The sequence below is a fragment of the Chelonia mydas genome, chromosome 6 (assembly GCF_015237465.2).
Source record: "Chelonia mydas isolate rCheMyd1 chromosome 6, rCheMyd1.pri.v2, whole genome shotgun sequence".
Lineage (NCBI taxonomy): Eukaryota > Metazoa > Chordata > Testudines > Cheloniidae > Chelonia > Chelonia mydas.
The window spans coordinates 48,803,538-48,823,598 of record NC_051246.2 but is presented as its reverse complement, the minus strand read 5'-3'; the positions used below and the strand labels follow the sequence as shown (position 1 = coordinate 48,823,598).

Sequence of the window (20,061 nt, the reverse complement as noted above, 5' to 3'; positions counted from 1 at the left end):
AAATAACTATTGGCTGAAAAGTAAAAGAATCACCTAGGAGATACAATGCAGTACTGCTAAGACTATATTGCTACATTCTACTGGCATTAAAAAGGCCATGCCCTTGTTTGTACCTCTCCAAAGGAAAAATATCTGGCTTCTACTAGTAGCTGTTAAACCCAATTGATGATGATTAGTGTGAAGCAGTTGGTCTATACTTATCATAAGTACGGGGTAATAACTTTAAGTTTGGCTATTTGTCATCCTGTTCTGAACTGAAGGTGGTTCTTTGGATATTGTGGATTTTTTTTTTAGTAAAATGATATAATCAGCAGAATAAGGACAATTCATGTCTGTAATGATCCGACTGTAATGATCTGCATTGTGTGCAGTAATAGTTTATGTAATTTATTGTAGACCAAATGAATGTGGAAAAAAAGACCACCAGTAAATTCTGTCGTTGGCCCAATTGATTAAATTCTCTTATCTCATCTACAAATGGAAGCCCTATGTGGAAAAAAAAGTGTTTAACACTCAAATGAGGCTGAGGGGACAAAGTCAATTGAGCATATGTGTGCTCAAGTACACAGGACTAAATTTCTTCCCGCTCTCAAGTATCAAGAAAAAGTTAAAACTTTTTCCCCCTTATCTCGCCCACCTACAGGTTCTGGGCACAGCTCTTCTCCATTCAGACTAGTCAATGATGTATCTGTTGGCTGGTTTAGGATTAATTAGAAACAACAACGAAAAAAATCAGATTGCCAGTCTTTGATTTCCCCCCTTCAACTCCAAATGGACATCCATGAATTCTGTCAAAAAAAGGGTGCACCTATTCAGCTTAGTCATGAACATGTGCACAGCTCCCACCTTTTCCTCCATTATACACTGGCCCATGAGTAATCTGTGCACAAAAGGACAAATAATTTATGTTGTAAAACTTGTGGATCAGGCCCCGACTCCTAACTTTCACCCTGCCCCGCACCCTCCAGAGCACAAGAACTTGTGATTCACCTACTGAGAGTTTGTGGAGAGTTCTTTTCATGGATCTGAGAGCTTGAGCATCTCTCTCTTGCTCTGTCTTTTCTGGTGTGCACTTGGCAACAAATGCCAGCCAGAATTTGACTCAGAGGAATTCTGAAGGACTAAACTGTAGATTGAATGCAAGTCCCAAAGTGTAGACTGTGTTTCTGATTCTTTAACGGAATGATGAACAAACTCACCCTTAGTCAGTGATTGGCACCAAACTCAGCTCGTTATTCTGCCAAGGACTCAGCATGTCAGTCAATGGAAAATGTTGTATGAAAGTTGATTGAAATTGATTGCAAGTGCCAGCTCCTTGACAGAATGATATGCTAGGGCCACAGTTAGTCATTTTTGGGTATGTAGTGGCAGCCACTGAGGCTATCCACATTATTACACTGTGGGTGTTGATTTCTCTGCAGTTTCCCCATTTAGTCCTGGATAGAATCATCAATTGTAATTTTCTGTCTCTAGGAGTTATTGAACAGCTTGATGGTTCTTTTTTTGTATCGAAGTACCAAGCAGTTCTGACTTATAAAATGTTTAGGGATTTTAAAATTGGTGTTTCTGCTTTCTTCTCTGCCATCTTGTGTTAACCCCTCCAAACCAGCCTTTGGCAAGAAGACTAAAACTTTATTTGAAGCCCTGTTTCTCTTCTCTGTTGTAAAACTGCTCACTTTCTCTTCTGTCCAGTGTAAGTCCTGCCCTGAGCTACAGGCAGTCAGGTGAGACAATAGAGAGAGTAAAAATACATCACTCAAGTTCGTCTTTCCCAAAACGGTCATCTTGATGAAATCTAGTGTGTTTTTCTGAAGTGAGATCACAGTTGAGCTCATACTGAGCAATATAAAGCAAGGGCCAAATTTTCAAAAGAACGTCTGCGTCCTCTTTGGAGACTTAAATGAGGTGGATTTTTGAAAGTGCTCAGCACCCAGCTTCTCATAGTGGAAGCTGAGCTCTTTAGAAAATCTGTCTGCTTTGTACATGGTGAGAATTCTTTAGATCCTCCCATTTCCAGCAATATGAACACAGAGAGAGAATTCTGGGAGACAGGATAGTGTCTGAAAGACTTTATGGGTTATTCTAACATTTAGAGATATTTGGATGGAAAATGCAACAAAAATCAAAAGTAATTTATTATGTAATACCTCTTTGGTGCCAGAAACAAAGGATATATACAATTGCCATCGCAGTATTGAAGGCAGGTGAGGAAGGACCATTACTGGATGTGCCGTAATCGGCTTCATTGAGAAGCAACACATAGAAATCTCTTAGTTCTACTGACAAATGTCAAGTCTTATTGACTTATAGCATAGGACTCTAGGTCCTCATCCAGTGCAACAGAGTAAATGCAGGCCCTACTTCGCTAGTCATTCTTCAAGAGAGTTAATGATGGGACTTTGGAGCACTGTCCAGTACACAGAAGACAATGATATCAATATAAGACAAGAATCCTGGCTTCACCAGTGATAAAGAGAGTAGTGTGAGAACAGTGGGCCTCTTAACATTGTATGTGTGTAGACCTAGAATTGTTGGTCAAATTGCACAGGTTTACTTCGGGTACCAATGTTATCCCATTGGAAGGAAAGTGTACAGGACTTCGGGACATTCCTGTGTATTCCTCAGATTGTAAAGTCACCTCTAACTTGGTGAGTCTCCTCTCAGAATGTTCAGACAAGAAGGAAATTTGGACCCATCAAATATATAGACACTTGCCCGGATGGCAGCCTCACAGGTTGTGCATATATCTGTGAACAGTTTTCCATAAAATATTTGGAAGATTTAAGAAGGAACTGAGCATGTATCCTGCAGGCTGGCCCCAGTTGTGTACTTAAAGAATAAGGCTGGCGCACAGAGCAAGAGGATGGTGAAAGAAACATGTCTCTTCACAGCAGTGGAGAAACATCTGGCATAGACAGAGAGGCATCTCTTGGAGTTAACAGTGGTGCACTTATCAGTTGGTTGCATAAGCAGGACAACTGGCTTAGGTGGTATAGGTTGTACCTGTGAGAGAGGAAATTAAAAGTACATGGAATTCCAGGCTCTCTGCTGCCATGAGTGCGCCACAGATTGTTTGTTTGCTACTCAGAAGAATAGGAAAGAAATTCTCTGTCAGCAGATACAGGGAAGCATAGGCCTGGGCAAGGGGCCTTTTCATGATGCTGGGATTGGGAGCTAGTTTATGAGTCTTTAGTACTCGAGTGACAGTGATGAGCCAAGATGATATTTGTGGCTAGGATGAACTGGTTCATTGAATTCCTGCAACTTGGAGTGGAAGAACACATGATGTTGCTCAGCATGGGTGATGATAATTTTTCTTTCATACTAGGGTCTCAAAGTTTCTCCTAATCCGTCATGCCAGTCTATCAATTCTAAGGTACTTATTTGATCCCCATCATAACAGTATAGGAGAACCTCACAATTATGCATGGATTTTATCATCACAACTTCATTGTAAAGTAGGAAGTAGTGTCCCCATTTTACAGGTGGGAAATGGAGGCACAGGGTAGATTAAGTGACTTTCCCGAGATCACACTGGAAGTCTGTAGCTGAGAATTGAACCCAGGTCTTTTGAGACCCAGTTGAATGTTTGTTCACTAGAATATTCTTCCTAGGACTCTGTATCTAGCTATTTCTGATTTAGAGGGATATTGGACAATCCCCGTTCAGTCTAGAAAGCAATTTACATCCTTGCTATAGAATATGAGAGCTTTTAAGAGGTATTTAGACAGACCGCTCTAGGTGGAGAAGAAGGAAGGTGCAAATATCTGCAATTAGGAATCTGGGGGCTGAGGGAACAGTAGAGAGATTTTTTTAGGGTCACATCCCAATGCACTCCATTCCAAAAGTTAGTTCAGCTAATCAAGCCAATAATTAGATCCATTGTACTCCTTTGGAAACAAAATTTAGTGTTGCATGCTGTATTTGTCCCTCCTTTGAGCCTTGGCATGAGCCCTTCTTGTTCCATGTGTCTATTAAGACTGTTTCTGACAGTGATTTTCCAGTTTGTAGAGTCAGTGAGTTTAAGGCTTTGTCTGGCTCTGAACTATTTCTGCAGTTCCACAGGGATAAAGCTGTGTTAAGGATTCTATCCTTATTTGTCCCCGGGTACAATCTGGAGGCTTAACTGAAACCCATGCACCTGCAATTCTCTTCATATACAATGCACCAATGTCTGTCTGTGATTCTGAAGTGCTTTGAATAACCTGATGCAGACATATAGTAATACAAATGCACTCTATCTAATCTATGGGATGTCTATGCTGTGAGTGATTCTGTTAATGAATTGGGTTCAGTATCTATTGAATAATGCTTTATTCTTGTTATCACTTCAGGACATTAATAGGCTAGTTTGTCAGTATGAGGGGTATAATGTTTCACGATAATAGGTTTTTTTTAATGAATGTATTATTGCACTCAAAATAAATGAAAGCAATCAATACTTACTTCAAGTGAAGGCAAAGGGACTACATCATATTTACCACAGTAGGCTTGTATTTGCCTATGTATAGATGTATTGTTTTTACTTATACTTCTATTTTTCAGTCATTTTCTACCAAAATATTAATTTTGGGGCTTTTTTTAAAATTATAGCTACGTGTATCTTTGGAGGCAGAGTGTTAGCAGAAGGTCAGAGGGTTTTAACCAAGAACTGCAGGGAATGCCGAGTAAGTTTTAATTTGATTAACTTCTGCTCTTGTTTCAGTAAATATGCAGTGCCCATAAATTACAATGATAACCTGGTATATTACTTTAGGCTTCCTTCATGCATATGTGTTATCCATTCTTCTCTAAAGCTGACCATAACTTCAGTGGAAGCCAGACATACACAGACAAAGCTGGAACATGGCCTATTTAGGATAATAAAGTGTCTTAGGAGGGTATTCTCCTTTCTCTTTGCTCCTTACCTGGGTTGAGGTGTCATTTTAGGGCAAGTTCTGATCTCAGCCATGCTGGCAAAGTCCCTGAAGTTACTCTGGATTTGGACAAGTCTAACTAAAAGTTTCTGGCCTTTATTTAAGCCTTGACTACTCACATGCTGAAAGTTAAGAGGGCGCTTAAATGCTTTGGTGGGTTGGGGCCTTACTCTAGTGATCCACAGTACTTCTGTTGAGTAGTGCCTCTTCATGTGAAGGAAGCCTATGTTTGTTCTCTGAAAAGTTACTGGCCCTGTGTATCTCAGTGGATTAAATCTGAAATTTAATGTCAATTTATATCAATGGAGCTACACCACTTTACACCAACAGATTTTAACCCCAAAGTGCTTGTTTCAGCATTTTCTTACTATAAAAATAATGCCAAATGAGCTCCTGGGTATGCCAGTTTCTTCTCTCTAGGGTGCAAGGTCACCAGTCACAGAAATGGGGAAATTTTAGGAAATGAAATTGTTGTTGACACGAAGCAACTATGGTCAGACTTACTTCATCTCTTTTCCGTGGTTCTCTAATGAAGATATGAGTTTGGTTTGAATTGGTTTTGAGCTTTTTCTGAGTGATTTGATTGTCATAGTCTCTCTTGTTTTCTTGCCGTGTGTTTAGGGTGACCAGATGTCCCGATTTTATAGGGACAGTCCTGATTTTGGGGTCTTTTTCTTATTTAGGCTCCTATTATCTCCTACCCCCATCCCTATTTTTCACATTTTCTGTCTGGTCACCCTACGTGTGTTTGACCTGATTTATCAGCACTTGCTGTTCGTACAGTGGTATACTGTACCATTCCTACTGTAACTGTTTTGTCCGATCTTGAATAGGTGGTGAGTTATAGCCAATACCTTTCCAGCTGGGTAGTTGGATAAAATGATTGACAGTGATCACACAGTTTGCTGGTTCTCTTCTCACCTATACTGGTGTAACTGCATTGACTCCTGTGTGAGGCTCCTGCATTACACCAATGAAAGTGGGATGAGAATCAGTCCTAATATCTGTTAATTCCACTCCATGTGCTGTACCCTGCTGCAGGGTGCCTTAAAAAATCATGAGTTAGGCCCTAAAAATCATGAGATTTATTAAAAGTAATTTTTGGTGGTCTTGTAATTTGCCTTCTGGTTTCTGAGCCTTTAGGGTGAACTGAGGTCACCTTTTCAAGCTTTTGTCTGCAACCATGAGGGCTAGAAACATTTTTTTTTTAAAAAAATGAAAACTGAGTTCCTCATGTAATCTCTTGATTTCAGTATCTGAAGCATTAAGAAGAACACCGAATATGGTGAGACTTACAATAAAACTGTGATGGTTGGCAACGGTGCTGGCAAACCTGCTCCCTCAATAAGGTCCAGCAGCCAAGGCTGTATATCAAACATGCAGCAAAGCGTCGGGAAGCTGGATGACTTGAGCTGCAGCTGGGTCACCAGGGCTGCTCGGGCTGCCTGCTGAGCAGGCAGCCAAGTGGCTTCTCTGACTTCCTCACTTTGCCCGTTCCTGGCCTGCCGGGAGCAGCAGAGAGGAATGAGGCAGCAGTAGTGCCACCCAAGCTCCACTGCTGAAAATCAGGCCCTTTAAGGTGCCCAAAACTGAGGCACTGAAATCACTGATCACATTTGAAAATCTTGGCCATCTAATCTCTCTGCTTTGTCTCATTGGTAATTCACCTATCACCACAGTATACAGAATTTAAAATATACCTAAAATATAATAAACAAGTCTCATGTAAAGGCGAAAAACAATTCTTAAATAAAAATCTGGAGTGAAATAAAATACTTTAATTCCTGCACGTGCTTATGCAGGTTAAGAAAGGAACAAGCATCTGTACAAGTTTTTGAGTTTAAATGTAGTGTCTTTTCCTTAAACTGTGGGAATAGAAATGTCCAAGTAGATTAATTTTAGATTTGAGTTTATAGTGTAAAAAATGAATTTAGCTTGCTGCCTGTCACTTTACTACTGTTGTTACTAAAGATTGCTAGAGCTGTGGATAGAAAACTGTGTGACCCTTGCCATCAGATACATTTTCATCAGCGTCATTTTTTAAAAAACATTTATTTATTTCCAGAATGGAATTTTAGTAAAAGTAACAGAGACCTGTCCTCCATTGAACTGCTCAGAAAAAGATCACATTCTTCCAGAGAACCAGTGCTGCAGCGTTTGCAGAGGTAAGCAGTACATGCTTGGAAGGAGTGTAATCATTGGGTGGTTTTTGGGATGTGTTGTAATGAATCACTCCTCTTTAATTGGTGAAATACTGGCTACTTACATAAACCTGTACTTGTAAACAATGTTGTCTATAAACCAACCTGTGCTGTTCCTTTGGGAGGATCAATTTACAGGGACAAGGCAGTAACTTTTCTGGGCTAAGGAGAAAGAGGACAATGGACACAATGTCTCCTGTTGCCTACATGACTCAGTTAAGGATTAGTTATATTTAAAATCGGTATGTTCTGAGATGCTAAGTTCAGATCTGAATGTCTGGAGTTCCAAGATGTTTGGATATGGGATTTTCGGTTGGCCTATTATAGAGGTAAGAGCTAGTGTGAAGTTCAGATCTCAGTCCAGATCCTAACTTTGAAGGTGGTTGGATCTGGGGTTTTGTTTTGTCATATTACTTTCTTAAGGGAAGCTTCCATATTACGCATTAAGGGAAAACTCTGTATCTATCTATCTATCTATCTATCTCTGTCTAGCTTGCAAGATCAGGGCCTTAGTCAATAAATATTTAATTAGTGTATGTGTGTAATTAAATATTTACTGACGAAGGCCCTGATCTTGCAAGCAACTCCATGTGATAGCAGGGGCCTGCACATTTGAAGTAGCTTACCGGATTAGTTTCTAACCATATAGACATCATCAATTTTTAAGCAGTTTTTAGAAACACCTGTAGCTGTTGAAGTAAGCAGTAAATGTTGCTGCTGCCTATCTCTGAGGGGTCGCTGTCTTAATGATGCTTTGTAGCAGGTGGCCCAGTTTGATCTAGTGCAGCTTCGTTACTTAAAAACATTGGAAATCTGCAAACTTCAAAGAAGAAACATAAGATCTGTAACTATGGAGGTAGGTTCTATAATATTATTGTGGATACCTTTTTTTAGGTAGTCACCCTAGGTATGTTTTTTTGAATTATATTATACAGTGCCATGAATGTGCACGCCTACAGGTGGTTTTCAGACATAAAAGAAGGAAAAGTCCCTGCCGCTTCTATGAACTCTGATTTCTGGTGTTATCAAATGGTGAGGCTGATGTTGAGTCCTATTCTGTATTATCAGAATGTGAAGATGACAGCTTCCTCTCTGATTTTGTTTATTTTTTGTTCTTTTTTATTCATTTTGTCTTCCTGATAACTGGATATACTGAACAGAATATCTAATATATTACACTGGGGTTTTTCTTTAAACAGAACACATCTTCTGTTGGGTTACATCTTGAATCAGTTAGTGAAACCTGAAGAAATAACAGAGTTTATGATAACGTTTAGGGCTTCAGTTCCCACAAGTGTAACAGGTGGGAAGCACATAATTCTCTCTGTGGGTTTGATCTGCAGTGTTTCAACACACTGTTCCTAGTTCAGCAAAGCATTTAAGAACTTGGAATGGGGCAGAGCATTTAATAATCTGCAGGACCACCGCTCTTTGAGCGTGTAGTCTACTTTTATTGTGTGTGAGAGAGAGATTTGGGGAAGAAACGTGATATTTAATATAGTCATTTGGAATCATTGTATTAACTGAAGTCCTAAATGGAGTGTTGTAGCAAATATGCAAAGAAACATACAGTAATTTACATTTGCCTTTCAGAATATATTTAATCCAGAAAACTTCAAAAATGATCAGTTGGATTTTCCAGTGGATGTTTATTGGTTACCAATAAAGTGTCATCCATAGTGAAATGGTAAATCCAACAGTTTACACTTGTTGACCTATAGAGCAAGTCTCTGTCAATTTATGTTTTCACTAGGGGGGGTTCAGTCATTTTATTCTAAGTGCTTATTTAGTACAGCAATGGGCAGGTTCTTATACCATACCACACCATACTACACCAATGTTATCATATGCTTTCCTTCTTTTTCTCCTTTTCCCCTGTCCTCCCCAACATTTATTTGTCCAAATCTTCTTACGGTCAGGTTGCCAGAATTTTGGCAGCCTGTGCTTTGCTGGATGCTGAACTACAGCAAAATAATTTACAGTCTCCTGAATGAATAAATATGGGGAAAGGGAGAAAAGGGGGAAGAAAATATGATAGCATTGTGATAATACATTCTTACACCATACAGTGTCCACCACAGGGTTTTTCATAGTGGCCATATCTGTACTAATTAAGTGCCTAGAATAATATATGATATCCCATGGGAGAAGAAAAATCTGTTATTTACATAGATTCACATTGTGAGTCAGCAAAGTACCAGTGAAATACTGTAATAGACCCAGCTGGTAGACTTGCTACTCACTCATTATTGTTGAAGATGGTTAGAAAAGTCATTACTTTAGATGATTCTTTCTCTTTCTCTCTCTTCCTCTCCTTTCTCTTTCTCTCTCCCTCCTTCCCCACACATTTATAATATAGTGGCATCTAAATTATTCATATGACACCATTTCTGTGTTTTACTGAAATGACTGTGATTGGGGTATAGTAGAGAAGATGTAGTAGATCAAATAGAATAAAGAGTTTTCCTGTATAGTGACACTCTAGCATAAAACATGTGGGGCTAGACCCTGCGAATGGATCTGCCTGGATGCAGGGGTGTGCATGACCAGAGCCATGTGCAGGATCTGTGCCTGACTAATTACTAGTAATATATCCAGCTGTGTGGGTTCCTCACATGACAATGCATCAGCAGAGTGGACATTGATGTAAAAGTACAGTTGTAGTGCATAGTTATTTTATAACCTTGACTGACTGGAAAAATTCACAGCTGTACCATTACACACAACTTGGGCTTGTTTTAAAATCAAAGAAGAATTATCAGCACAAAAGGAACAAATTTGTAACTTATTTTCACAAATCTTTATCGTTTTTAGTGTCACCCTAGGTTTTTATTGCCAAAAGGCAGATATAATAACAACAGTAAAATAGTTGGGCAAAAATGTGTTGTGCCTCTTTTAAATGTTGGTCTCTTTGCTAGAGATAATGAGTCATTTTGAATGATAGATTGGATTCCACATCTCCTTCCCTTGTCCAATGAGCGGTTCAAATAAATAAATAAAGTTTCACAAGGGTTCTTTATAGTGTTACTGCTTACAGTTTCTTGTGTCTCGCCAACCCCAGCAAACCCAGATTGTTCAATCATCCTCTCCTCCTTAAGAGAGTGGGGGAGGGAGGATAATGAAGTGGTGAGAAACGCTCAATTTCTATGTAAAGTAATTTCTATTCAGTATCCAGTAACATGGTTTGGCTGATGGATTTAGATTGGCTACTGACACTGGTTGGCAGCAATGGTAGAATACTCCGGATGAGTTGAAATGTGCATTTTATTGAAGAAAACAGTGGTGTAATGCAAAAATATGGCTTCTGTCACCGTTACATTTATTAGTTTAAAAAAAATGTTTCTGATTTTAAAACTGCAGCTCAAGGAGGCACTTCAATTAGCATATTTCTTATCTCTCCCTGTCTAGCTGTGAGGCTCAAGATTTTTCTGACCACAAGAAAAACGGAGTGCATTTTGCTTTCTCAGAACCAGAAATCAAACATTTCTTGTGCATTGCTGTGGGAACGTGAGCTATTTCAAGTTTTTAATTTTATTAAGACTCTGATGGAGGTTGAGAAGTATGAATTAGTTACTTCCTACACATAGCTACAAAAATGTGTAAGATTTAAAAAGTGCTTTATATCCTCAAAGCATTTGTCACACATTAGCTAATTAAACCTTGAAACACTCTTGTGTTGCTACATAACTACTGCACAACACAGATTTGCTGAAATAGTTTCACATACATTAAAAGAATTAGTAAGGATGTTTGATGTCACACCTCTGAGCTCTGGGTCTGCAATCTCCAAAGATCTGAAAGGAATCAGAAGAGTCTAGCTGCTCGTGGCCTAGTAATACTGCTTCACATCATGAAAGGCTGAGGTTGCTAGTTCAGAATTACATGATTCTTCATCTGAGTTTGCCCTCTGATATACAAGCTTATGCAATAATAGTTGACACAAATTTGCATTTGTAACAGTTTTGAGGGTGAAACTACTTTTGACATGTAGAACATTGAACTACCCCTGGAAATGAAACATCACCGAGCCTTTAAATAAATAAATAAAAATTAAAAGCCTCTGAAGTATGGAACAGTCAATGAGAGTATGATTGACAACCTGTGAGGAAGCAGGTGGTAGGATTTGGGGATCATGTAAGACAGATAGCCAGGAATTTTGGAAAGTTTAGTAAGAGCATCAGCAAAACAGCTAGGAAAGCCCCAGAAAGAGGAGAGATTTATCGGAGAGGACCATGAAAGTTAACGGGGTTGTGGATATGTTGCTTCCAGCCCTATACAATGGGACTTAAGCATGTAGGTACTTTTCAAAAACCCACTGGGTGCCTAAGTATCTTTTAAAATTTGGCCTATAGGCCCATATCTACAAAGGAATATAGGCTTCTAACTTCCTTTGAAGTCCATGGAAGTTAGGAGCCTAAATACCTTTATGGATCGGGGTAATAGTGTCTAACTTTAGATAGCCTGCTTCGAAATTGTTAGTCCTCGACAATTGTGCAGTTTTTTCCTGGCACCATGCACCTGAAGCATGAAATGTGATTACTTTTATAGTTTGTTTAACTTATTAGTCATGATGCAGTCAACTAACATCAAGTGGTAGGCCCCACTTAGTAGAAACAGTAATAAAAAGACACAAATATTCTTTCAGTGGGGGAGAAAAAATAAACTGTAGCTCAAGCAATCAATCAACAACATTGACAAAGGACATTGTAACATAATCAGAAATATTTGGAAAAAGAGAGGTCATCAGGCTCATGAAAAATCTAGACACTCTGTTCAGTATTTAATCCCGTATTTTAAATGTCTTGCATGACTTTGGAGGGCTGTTCTGCAAATTCCTGAATTTTTGTGGGGGAAAAAATTGGTTCCTGACATCTGTTGTGAATGTGTTGATCTGTAATTTTAATTCATGCTCACTTGCCTTGTCATCTGTGTTAAACTGAAATTAGTTGAGATTATCAGTTCTGTTTAAAATTTTGTGTGATCCTGTTAAATCCTCTCCAAGTGCCTTTTTGCTGGGATACAATTATTTTCTTTTTCAGCCTTTTCTTATATTGAGAGAATGGCCAACAGTATTGGATCCGACATTCCTGAATATTCTGAAACCTTGACAGTTCAGTTTTTACCTACCCAGTATGGGTGTATGAACTCTGTTGTTCACTAGTCCTGTTGGAAGCTGGGAATTCCAAGATCACATGGTAGTTCAGATAGTTTTTACTGTGTTCGATATTTTAAAGGAACTGGAAAAATGCACTATTACTGCAGAGATCTAATCAAAATTTGCTATTTGTATTCTTTTGAATTCATTATTTACTTGTTTAGTGCTCAGTAATTGCCGTCATGAATAGATATGTACCAGTCCCAATTCATCAAAGCATTGAAGTCTCTGCTATCCCTGTATAGTAAAGCATTTAAGCACATACTTAATCAACTAATCAATGGAATGTGCCTAACTTTAAGCATGTGCTCAAGTGCTTTGCTGATTATGGATGGATTTAAGCACATGCTTAAGTGCTTTGCTGAATCGGAGCCTCTAGGGGTGAGAAGAGCATAAGAATCCCCATTCCCCCACAGTATATCCACACAGCAGGCACCCATAATTTGGCTGCTAGCAGGAGGGTTTCAGAGTCAGTCATGCCAATGCTGACTGCAGTACTCCAGGCTCCATAGTCTAGTAGGAATGTAGAAACAGTTTCATTCCTCTACAGATCCAGAGCTGCAAAGATGTAGATGTGCATCTAGAAGAGACATAACTGCATTTCCTAGGTATTTTCCCCTGGCATGTGAAACCTACTTTACATGTGCAGAGGAATAATGCCTGCAAAAACCGCTCCCTGCTTAAAGTGATTGTCTGGCTATGCTGAAAGAATGACAAGAAACATTAGATATGGGTTTAATCAGGACACAACTTTATTATTAGATAGATGTCTGGGACTAACCCAGTAGATAAAATGTGCAGTGCACGTGCACAATTTATGTCCCTCCAGCAGATCCACTGATGGTACCCTCCAATTACAGCCAATTTTTGGGGGGGCTTCCACCAGTTTCCCCCCTTTTCATCCAGGTCCCTCCAGCAATTCTCTTGCTGGGACCTTACCAATTCCAGCCAATTCTGGGGGGTGGGGGCTTCCACGAGCTCCCCTCCCCCCCCTTCATCCAGGGACCTTACCGACTACCCCCCTCGTAAGAGGGGTTAAGGCAGTGGTGAGCTGGGGCCAGTTTGCACCGGTTCACGCAAACCAGTTGTTAAATTTTGAACAAGTTTTAGAACCCATTGTTAAAAATTGTTACGGCTCCCTGAGCCCCTTCCCCGCCTTCTCCCCGCCTCTCGCAGAGTCTCAGCGTGCTGCGCTGCCGGCACCAGCGCTCTGGATCGCTCCTGGGCAGCTCTGCAGCTCCTGCTGCTTTGAGCGGGTGGGGCTGCAAGCTCCAGTGGGCCGTGCAGCTTCCATGCACGCTGCCCTGAGCAGTATGGTAAGGGGGCCGGGCCGGGGCTGGGAGGAAGGGTTGGATAAGGGGCAGGGAGCGGTTGGAGGGGGCGGTCAGGGGATGGGGAATGGGGGGGGGGTTGGGTAGGCGTGGGACTTCCTGGGGGTCTGTCGGGCAGGGTCGGTGCAATCACTAGGCAGACTAGGTGGCCGCCTAGGGTGCCAAGTGGTTGGGGGTGCCAAAAAGCGGTGTCCCCCCAATATTTTTTAAATAGTGGAGCACAAGGCTGCTGTTGCTCCCTGCCTCCCGGCTCCAGAGGGGCTGCCTGCGGCGTGGCCAGTCCCGCCCCCCAGGGGAGCAGCCGGCGGCGGAGCGGGGAAGGGGAGGGTCTAGCCGAGCTCCCTGCTGCCCCTGGGGCTCTCGGCAGCGGCAGCTACTGCCGCCGCCAGTGAGAGCCCCGGGGGCGGCAGGGAGCCTGGCTCGGGCGCAGGGGGGCTGGCTGCCTGCGCCGTCGCTGAGAGTTCCGGGGGTGGCGGGGAGCTCGGCTCGGCCTGCGGCGCAGGGAAGAAGGCGCAGCTGTGCTCTGCTCTTTGGGCGGAGAATCTGGGTGTCTACTCCACCTGCAAGGTACCTAGCCGGGCCGTGGGGAGCCGCATAGGCCTGTGGAGCGCCGGGGGGGTGGGTAGGTCCAGTCCCTGGCCTGAGGAATGGTGTATGTGGGAGCATCCCGGGCACCCCTCCCCCAGCCAGTGCTACCCCCTCTGACACCCACTGACCAGCTACCTTCTCCTCTGTGAACCCCCTACCCCAACAAGCCACACTGTCCTGCCACTTTTGCCTCTGGGCAAACGCCCCACCCCGCAAAACCCCCTGCATCAACCTCGGGTCCTCCTGCCCACGCCTCCCTTGTGCAAACCCCTCCCTGCCACCTTCACCCCCCTGCAACAACCCCAGGCACATACACCCCCCCCCACCTGCCAGCCCCTTGCAACAGCCCCCTCCTGCCCACTTCTCCCTTGTGCCACTCCCTTCCTGCCACTGCACCCCCTTCAACAACCCCCTTTTGCCTCTGTGCAATCTCTTCCCTGCCACTATTCCCCCGCCCTCTCCACCTCTTGGCACATCCCTTAAATTAGAACCCTTTTTATAGGGAACCGGTTGTTAAGATTTTGGCAGCTCATCACTGGGTTAAAGTGGACTATAATGAGGAGGGGAGGGGTTGGCTCCCTGCTGTACCAATCATAGGAGTCCCCAACTGCCCCCGGCTTGCTCAATTACCAAGCATCTCTCCTGAATTCCTTTTCCAAGCCATTTTTCCATTCTTTTGTGCCTTAATTTATGGAGTACCTGCACTGAACATCTGCCACAAGAAGGCGCCAGCCATTAGCTTGGCTGCCTCCTCCCCACACCCAGCTGGGTTCCCAGACATCTCCCAATGCCCTCTTTTGTATCAGCCAAAAATATGGCAGCACCTGAGTCTGACAGGTGCACCCCATTCTCCCAAAATAACTCTGGGGCCCCACAGAATATGCCAGGATGTGAAATTACTGTTGTTCCCCCCCCCACACCCCTAGGGCAACAAGAACTTGGCTACTTCCCGGTTTACATACTTTCTGGTTTTGTCCATCCTGGTGGGGTTCATGGCTCCCCCCAGACCCTGCACTGAAGCATATCTGACCAGACAATGTTAACACCTGGAAAAATTGCCAGGATCTGCATCAGGTCCCTCCTAGTTCAAAGCATTAGCTCCACCCCTTTAAGTGTTCCCAGATCATTTTCTCCCAGGTGTATCACCAATATATCCGGTGGCCACTGTTATATGCCCCCACAGCATACAATAGTGGTATTAGTTGATCCCATAAAATGCCCCTTCGTGCGTGCCAACTGAGTAGTGTTTTGCCACTGAATCCCAGCTGGAAGCCCTCTGGCAACCTGGATGCATGCCTATGCCCCCAAAACACAATACTGTGCCCACAGATACGCACCCTCATGTGCATAGCCGGCTGTCCCATATCTGAAATGAGAACCCAACAAATTAATGTTGATTTTTCCACCTGCTGTTGTACATACATTCGGTATGCATTAGACTGCCAGCGCCCGATTGCCTGAATAGCTTGTGCTTCCATACCTATTTGCACTGCTGCCGCAGCCACCCCTATTCTGAATGAGTGGGAACCAAAGTCATGGGCTGGCTCGTTATCCCCCCATCTCAACATGATAATCAATTGATATGCCGTGAGGGGACTCCCGTCTCTGTGTAGAAAAAGGGGGCCATCTCCCTTTCACCGTATTGCTATGTAGGCCCTCAGCGCCTGAACGGGGCAGACCTCAGGCTCGCCACCCTCCCATAGGGTAATGAATGCATCCCGGCCGACTTGATCAGTCTTTGACCTTTGCAAGTGTAATATCACTGCATGCTCGTGCCAGCTGATATCATGAAATTCCAAAGCCTTTCCCGAAGAATCCCTGATGGACCCAGGCACTAGCTCACTGATCCTGAAAGCACCAAAAAATGCTGTCAAGAATGTTGTCCTGAATAGGGACACCTCCTGTGCACTGTTACATATGACATTAAGGTTGCGAAGGAGGTCCCTGAGCATGGAAATCCTGATGGGATGACGGGAATCCTCCTTGAGTCCACTGGTACGTGACCATCCTGCCAAAAACCTTTGAACTAAGAAACCCCCCAAGGATCTGGGTAGCTATTCAGCCTATTGACAAATGTAATAGCTGAAAGGCGGTTTGAAATTGTGGAGGACACCAGTTGACGGGTTGCCGATGACAGCATGTACCGCAGCACGTGTTCCTCTGTAATGGGCCACATTGCCGACTGGCCTTCCTGCTCCTGGAATTGTATGAATTTGTTAAAACTTTTCTCATAGCTGTGCCCCGTGTATGGTACCACTGATCTCTGGACCACACTGACAACTGTGCTACACCAAGGTTCCCTACTGTGAACAGCATTTGTCTGGGTTCATGGATGGCGATCCCTGCCCGGTGCATCTACTGTTGCCTGCTTTGCCCCAGCTGCCGCGTTCCAAACCGCTGTCTGCTTTTATGCCCAACAACCTGGGAAGGTGTTTTTTCCCCACTTGATCCACTGCTGATTGTCTGGACTGCTTCCATGTGGGAGTTCTATGGAGCAGGGAACCCAGGCCCCACTCCCGCCCTGCCACCATGTGCAGTTGCTGCCTGTTTTTATGTCCTGAAATGGGGAAGGGGTTTCCCCCACTATCCGGTCACCGTTTGACTACATGTGGTCAAGCACCAGAGTCTGCTGCCCAGCCTGTTCCCAGTGAATGAGGGAGTGGCCAGGCCCCCACTGACCTTTTGTTTTTTAAAACCCTTCATTCCTAGGTGGTGAGTCATCCACCACCACGCTGACTGCTCTTCCAGCAGTCTTGCCTCTCCCCTCCTCCCCTAAACAAGAAAGCATTGCCCTCTTCTCCTGGCCAGCCAGCCAATCCCTGCTCAGGGGATGCTCCCAATCTAACTCACACAGCCACAGTGCAGCATTTAATATTTTGTATCTTAATGTACATTCCTTGGCTTTCTAGCATCAATTTTAATTTGTTCTGTAAAAGTCTAGTGACATACAGTGTGGAAACAATATATATGCCTTCACAAAGATGTTTTGCCACTTCCCATTTGTTAAGGTTCTTAACAAGTTTAGTCAAGTGCTAGGGGAAATGAGAAGTTGAGCCTAGCAGCAGGTGATATACTTTAAAATCCAGGTCTGATGATCGTGCTTCACAAGTCACTTGTAATAACAAACATTAAGCCAGTCTACAGATGGACTAGGGTGTACTTCTATAATTAGGAACGCACAGTGACACAACAAGAAGAGTTTTCTAGAGTCTCTAATTAAATATTAAATATTTAAATATTCTAATTAAAAATTAAATATGCATCCGATGAAGTGAGCTGTAGCTCACAAAAGCTTATGCTCAAATAAATTGGTTAGTCTCTAAGGTGCCACAAGTACTCCTTTTCTTTTTTTTAAATTAAATGTAGTTAAGTTAGAGAACTGGAATGTTAATTTTTTCTGTTCTGCCATTTTATCACAGCCTATAAGCTCGGGGAAAAAAAAGATATAAGAAAGCGGCTGATTTTGAGAAGAATTGAATCTCAGATATTGTTGATAACTAGAAGGGGAACAAACGAATTGAGGACTTGCCTGGAGAACTTCACAAGGTGGCAATTATAATGGTCCAAGAAAGATAACTAGGAGAGGGCACATCGATATCAAATTCCTTCTGAATTTCAGAGGTGGCAAACAAGCAAGTGACAGTTCTTAGAAATATCCTGTGATCCTGAGAACTAATCAAGGACTTTAGACAAAATTCTGATTTAGAGATGGACAGTTGAAGAGGTGATGAGCAAATCAAACTATTGACTCCTGACTGACCAGAAAAGGGAAGTATCACTTTTGTAAGCATGTTGTTAATGATGAAAAGTGCGATCAGCAGGGTAAAGAGAAAATAGAAATCACGTCCAGGGAAGAAAACCAGATAAACGTAAGGACTACTGTTTCTAGAGAAACATGCTACTCAAGGTGAAATTTACTGTGTATATGTTTTGGATGAGAGAGAAGTGGTATACATAACAGTAAATCCTAGTGTAGTGTTATCAGCTCAGTTAAAGTAAAGCATTTTCCTATACTATGTATGAATACGAAGAGGGTTTAGCACTCTAGGTAGAAAAATATGGTGATATCCTTCATGATCTTATGTGACACAGCAAATGTTACAGAATTCCTTGTCTCTAATATGTTAGCTAAAGGACAAACGGAATTTTAATTAATTAACCCTAGTGAAAGGATATAAATTAGGTGTTGTTTGGATAGATGAATTTAGTATTCAGTAGTGATTATAATTACTAAGGCAAAAGCGATAGGTCAAATCCTCTGAGGGCCTAAATGGGTGAAGTCAAAAGCACACTGCCCTTTTAGACTAGTAAAGAAGTTAGCCAGGATTGATAAGGCTTTATTTGGAATACCTGAGTGTTTTTTATCAGACTCTGAAATGAATGTAGACTAGAAAGAATATTTGCAATTTTATTAAAGGAGGCAAAAAAAAAAAAAGACAGCTATATTTTGTTGTAAGCAGGATCATAGTGAAAGAGCAAGCCACCTGTTATCCCTGATTACTATTAATAAGATTAGTCAGAACATCAGGAATTTAGATAGACATTGATACTTGGAAAGTGCCAAACAAGTGTTACTTTTGCCAAGTGACCTCACACTCTGATGGCGGACTTAAACCTTTCAAGCTACAAATAAAAGAGCACAAAAGTGACAAAATGTGTATAAGAGTTTTAGTTTATTAATTGGTATTTGGAACTAATTTTATTTTTGAATATACATAGCCAGCCTCGGAATAAGCCCATGAGTACTTGCTTGGATTAGATAAAAAATGTCATTTCATAGATGTTAAGGCTTTCAAAAGTTCCCCAAAGAATGTCTAGGCAATGTAAGAGCAAGGGGTATGAAAAATCCAGTATATAAGTCTTAGAACTATAGGTTTTCCTATAGGTTTTCTTAGCTGGCTGTAGGGGAGCTTATGAAGCTTTAGAATCACTGAACTAGAACTTCTACACAGGGAATCTTTGCTCCATTCTTTTTGTAACCAAAATTGGCAGCACTAAAGTTGTACATTTCACACAAGCCCAAACTATGCCATGCTCCTAAAGAACAGGGCCTGCTTGCAAAAATGAAGTGTGGGTTAGAATTATGATAAATTTAATAATGTCTTATTGGGAATTGTTGTTTAAAAACTTCAAAGGTGTTTTTACATCAGAATCCCATGGTGTTCTTGGGATTCTGAGATGTGGAGTTCAAAGTCCATGCTTGTAATTGTATAATAATTCCCTTTTATTGGAAACTCCAAAGAAATGCATGCAGAAGACACAGGACCAAAATCCTACTTACCTATCACTGCTCTGTAACAAAAGGAAATGGAATCTGGCCCAGGAAAATAAAGAAACAAAACAAAATGGAAAAAACCCTACAATTATCATGCTCTCTAATCATAGAATCATTGAAATATAAGGTTAGAAGGGACCGCAAGGGTCATCTAGCCAAACCCCAAGATAAAGGATTTGTTGTGGCTAAACCACCTAAGACAGACTCTCCACTCACTAAAAGAAAAGGAGTACTTGTGGCACCTTAAAGACTAACCAATTTATTTGAGCATAAGCTTTCGTGAGCAACAGCTCACTTCATCGGATGCATACTGTGTTTTTCCACAGTATGCATCCGATGAAGTGAGCTGTAGCTCACGAAAGCTTATGCTCAAATAAATTGGTTAGTTTCTAAGGTGCCACAAGTACTCCTTTTCTTTTTGCGAATACAGACTAACACGGCTGTTACTCTGAAACCTCTCCACTCACTGATACTGGTATAACTCCAATGTAGTGATGTGAGTATTACAGAATTATAATTGAGCACATAATTTGGATCTCAATGAAGAGAGATTTTTGAGACTTTGGGTTCACTTCATGTAAATCTTGTTATGAAA

General features: G+C 42.0%; 1 protein-coding gene across 11 annotated transcripts in view; it reads left to right on the top strand.

Moving 5' to 3' along the window:
* NELL1 (neural EGFL like 1) overlaps positions 1-20,061 on the top strand; it is a 409,663-nt gene that overhangs the window by 96,736 nt on the left and 292,866 nt on the right. For all 11 annotated transcript variants that reach the window (XM_007067928.3, XM_043548858.1, XM_037899951.2 and 8 more), the window contains 2 exons: positions 4,594-4,667; positions 6,982-7,081. In XM_007067928.3, the coding sequence (XP_007067990.2) occupies positions 4,594-4,667; positions 6,982-7,081 (174 nt within the window). The remainder of the gene's footprint in view (positions 1-4,593; positions 4,668-6,981; positions 7,082-20,061) is intronic.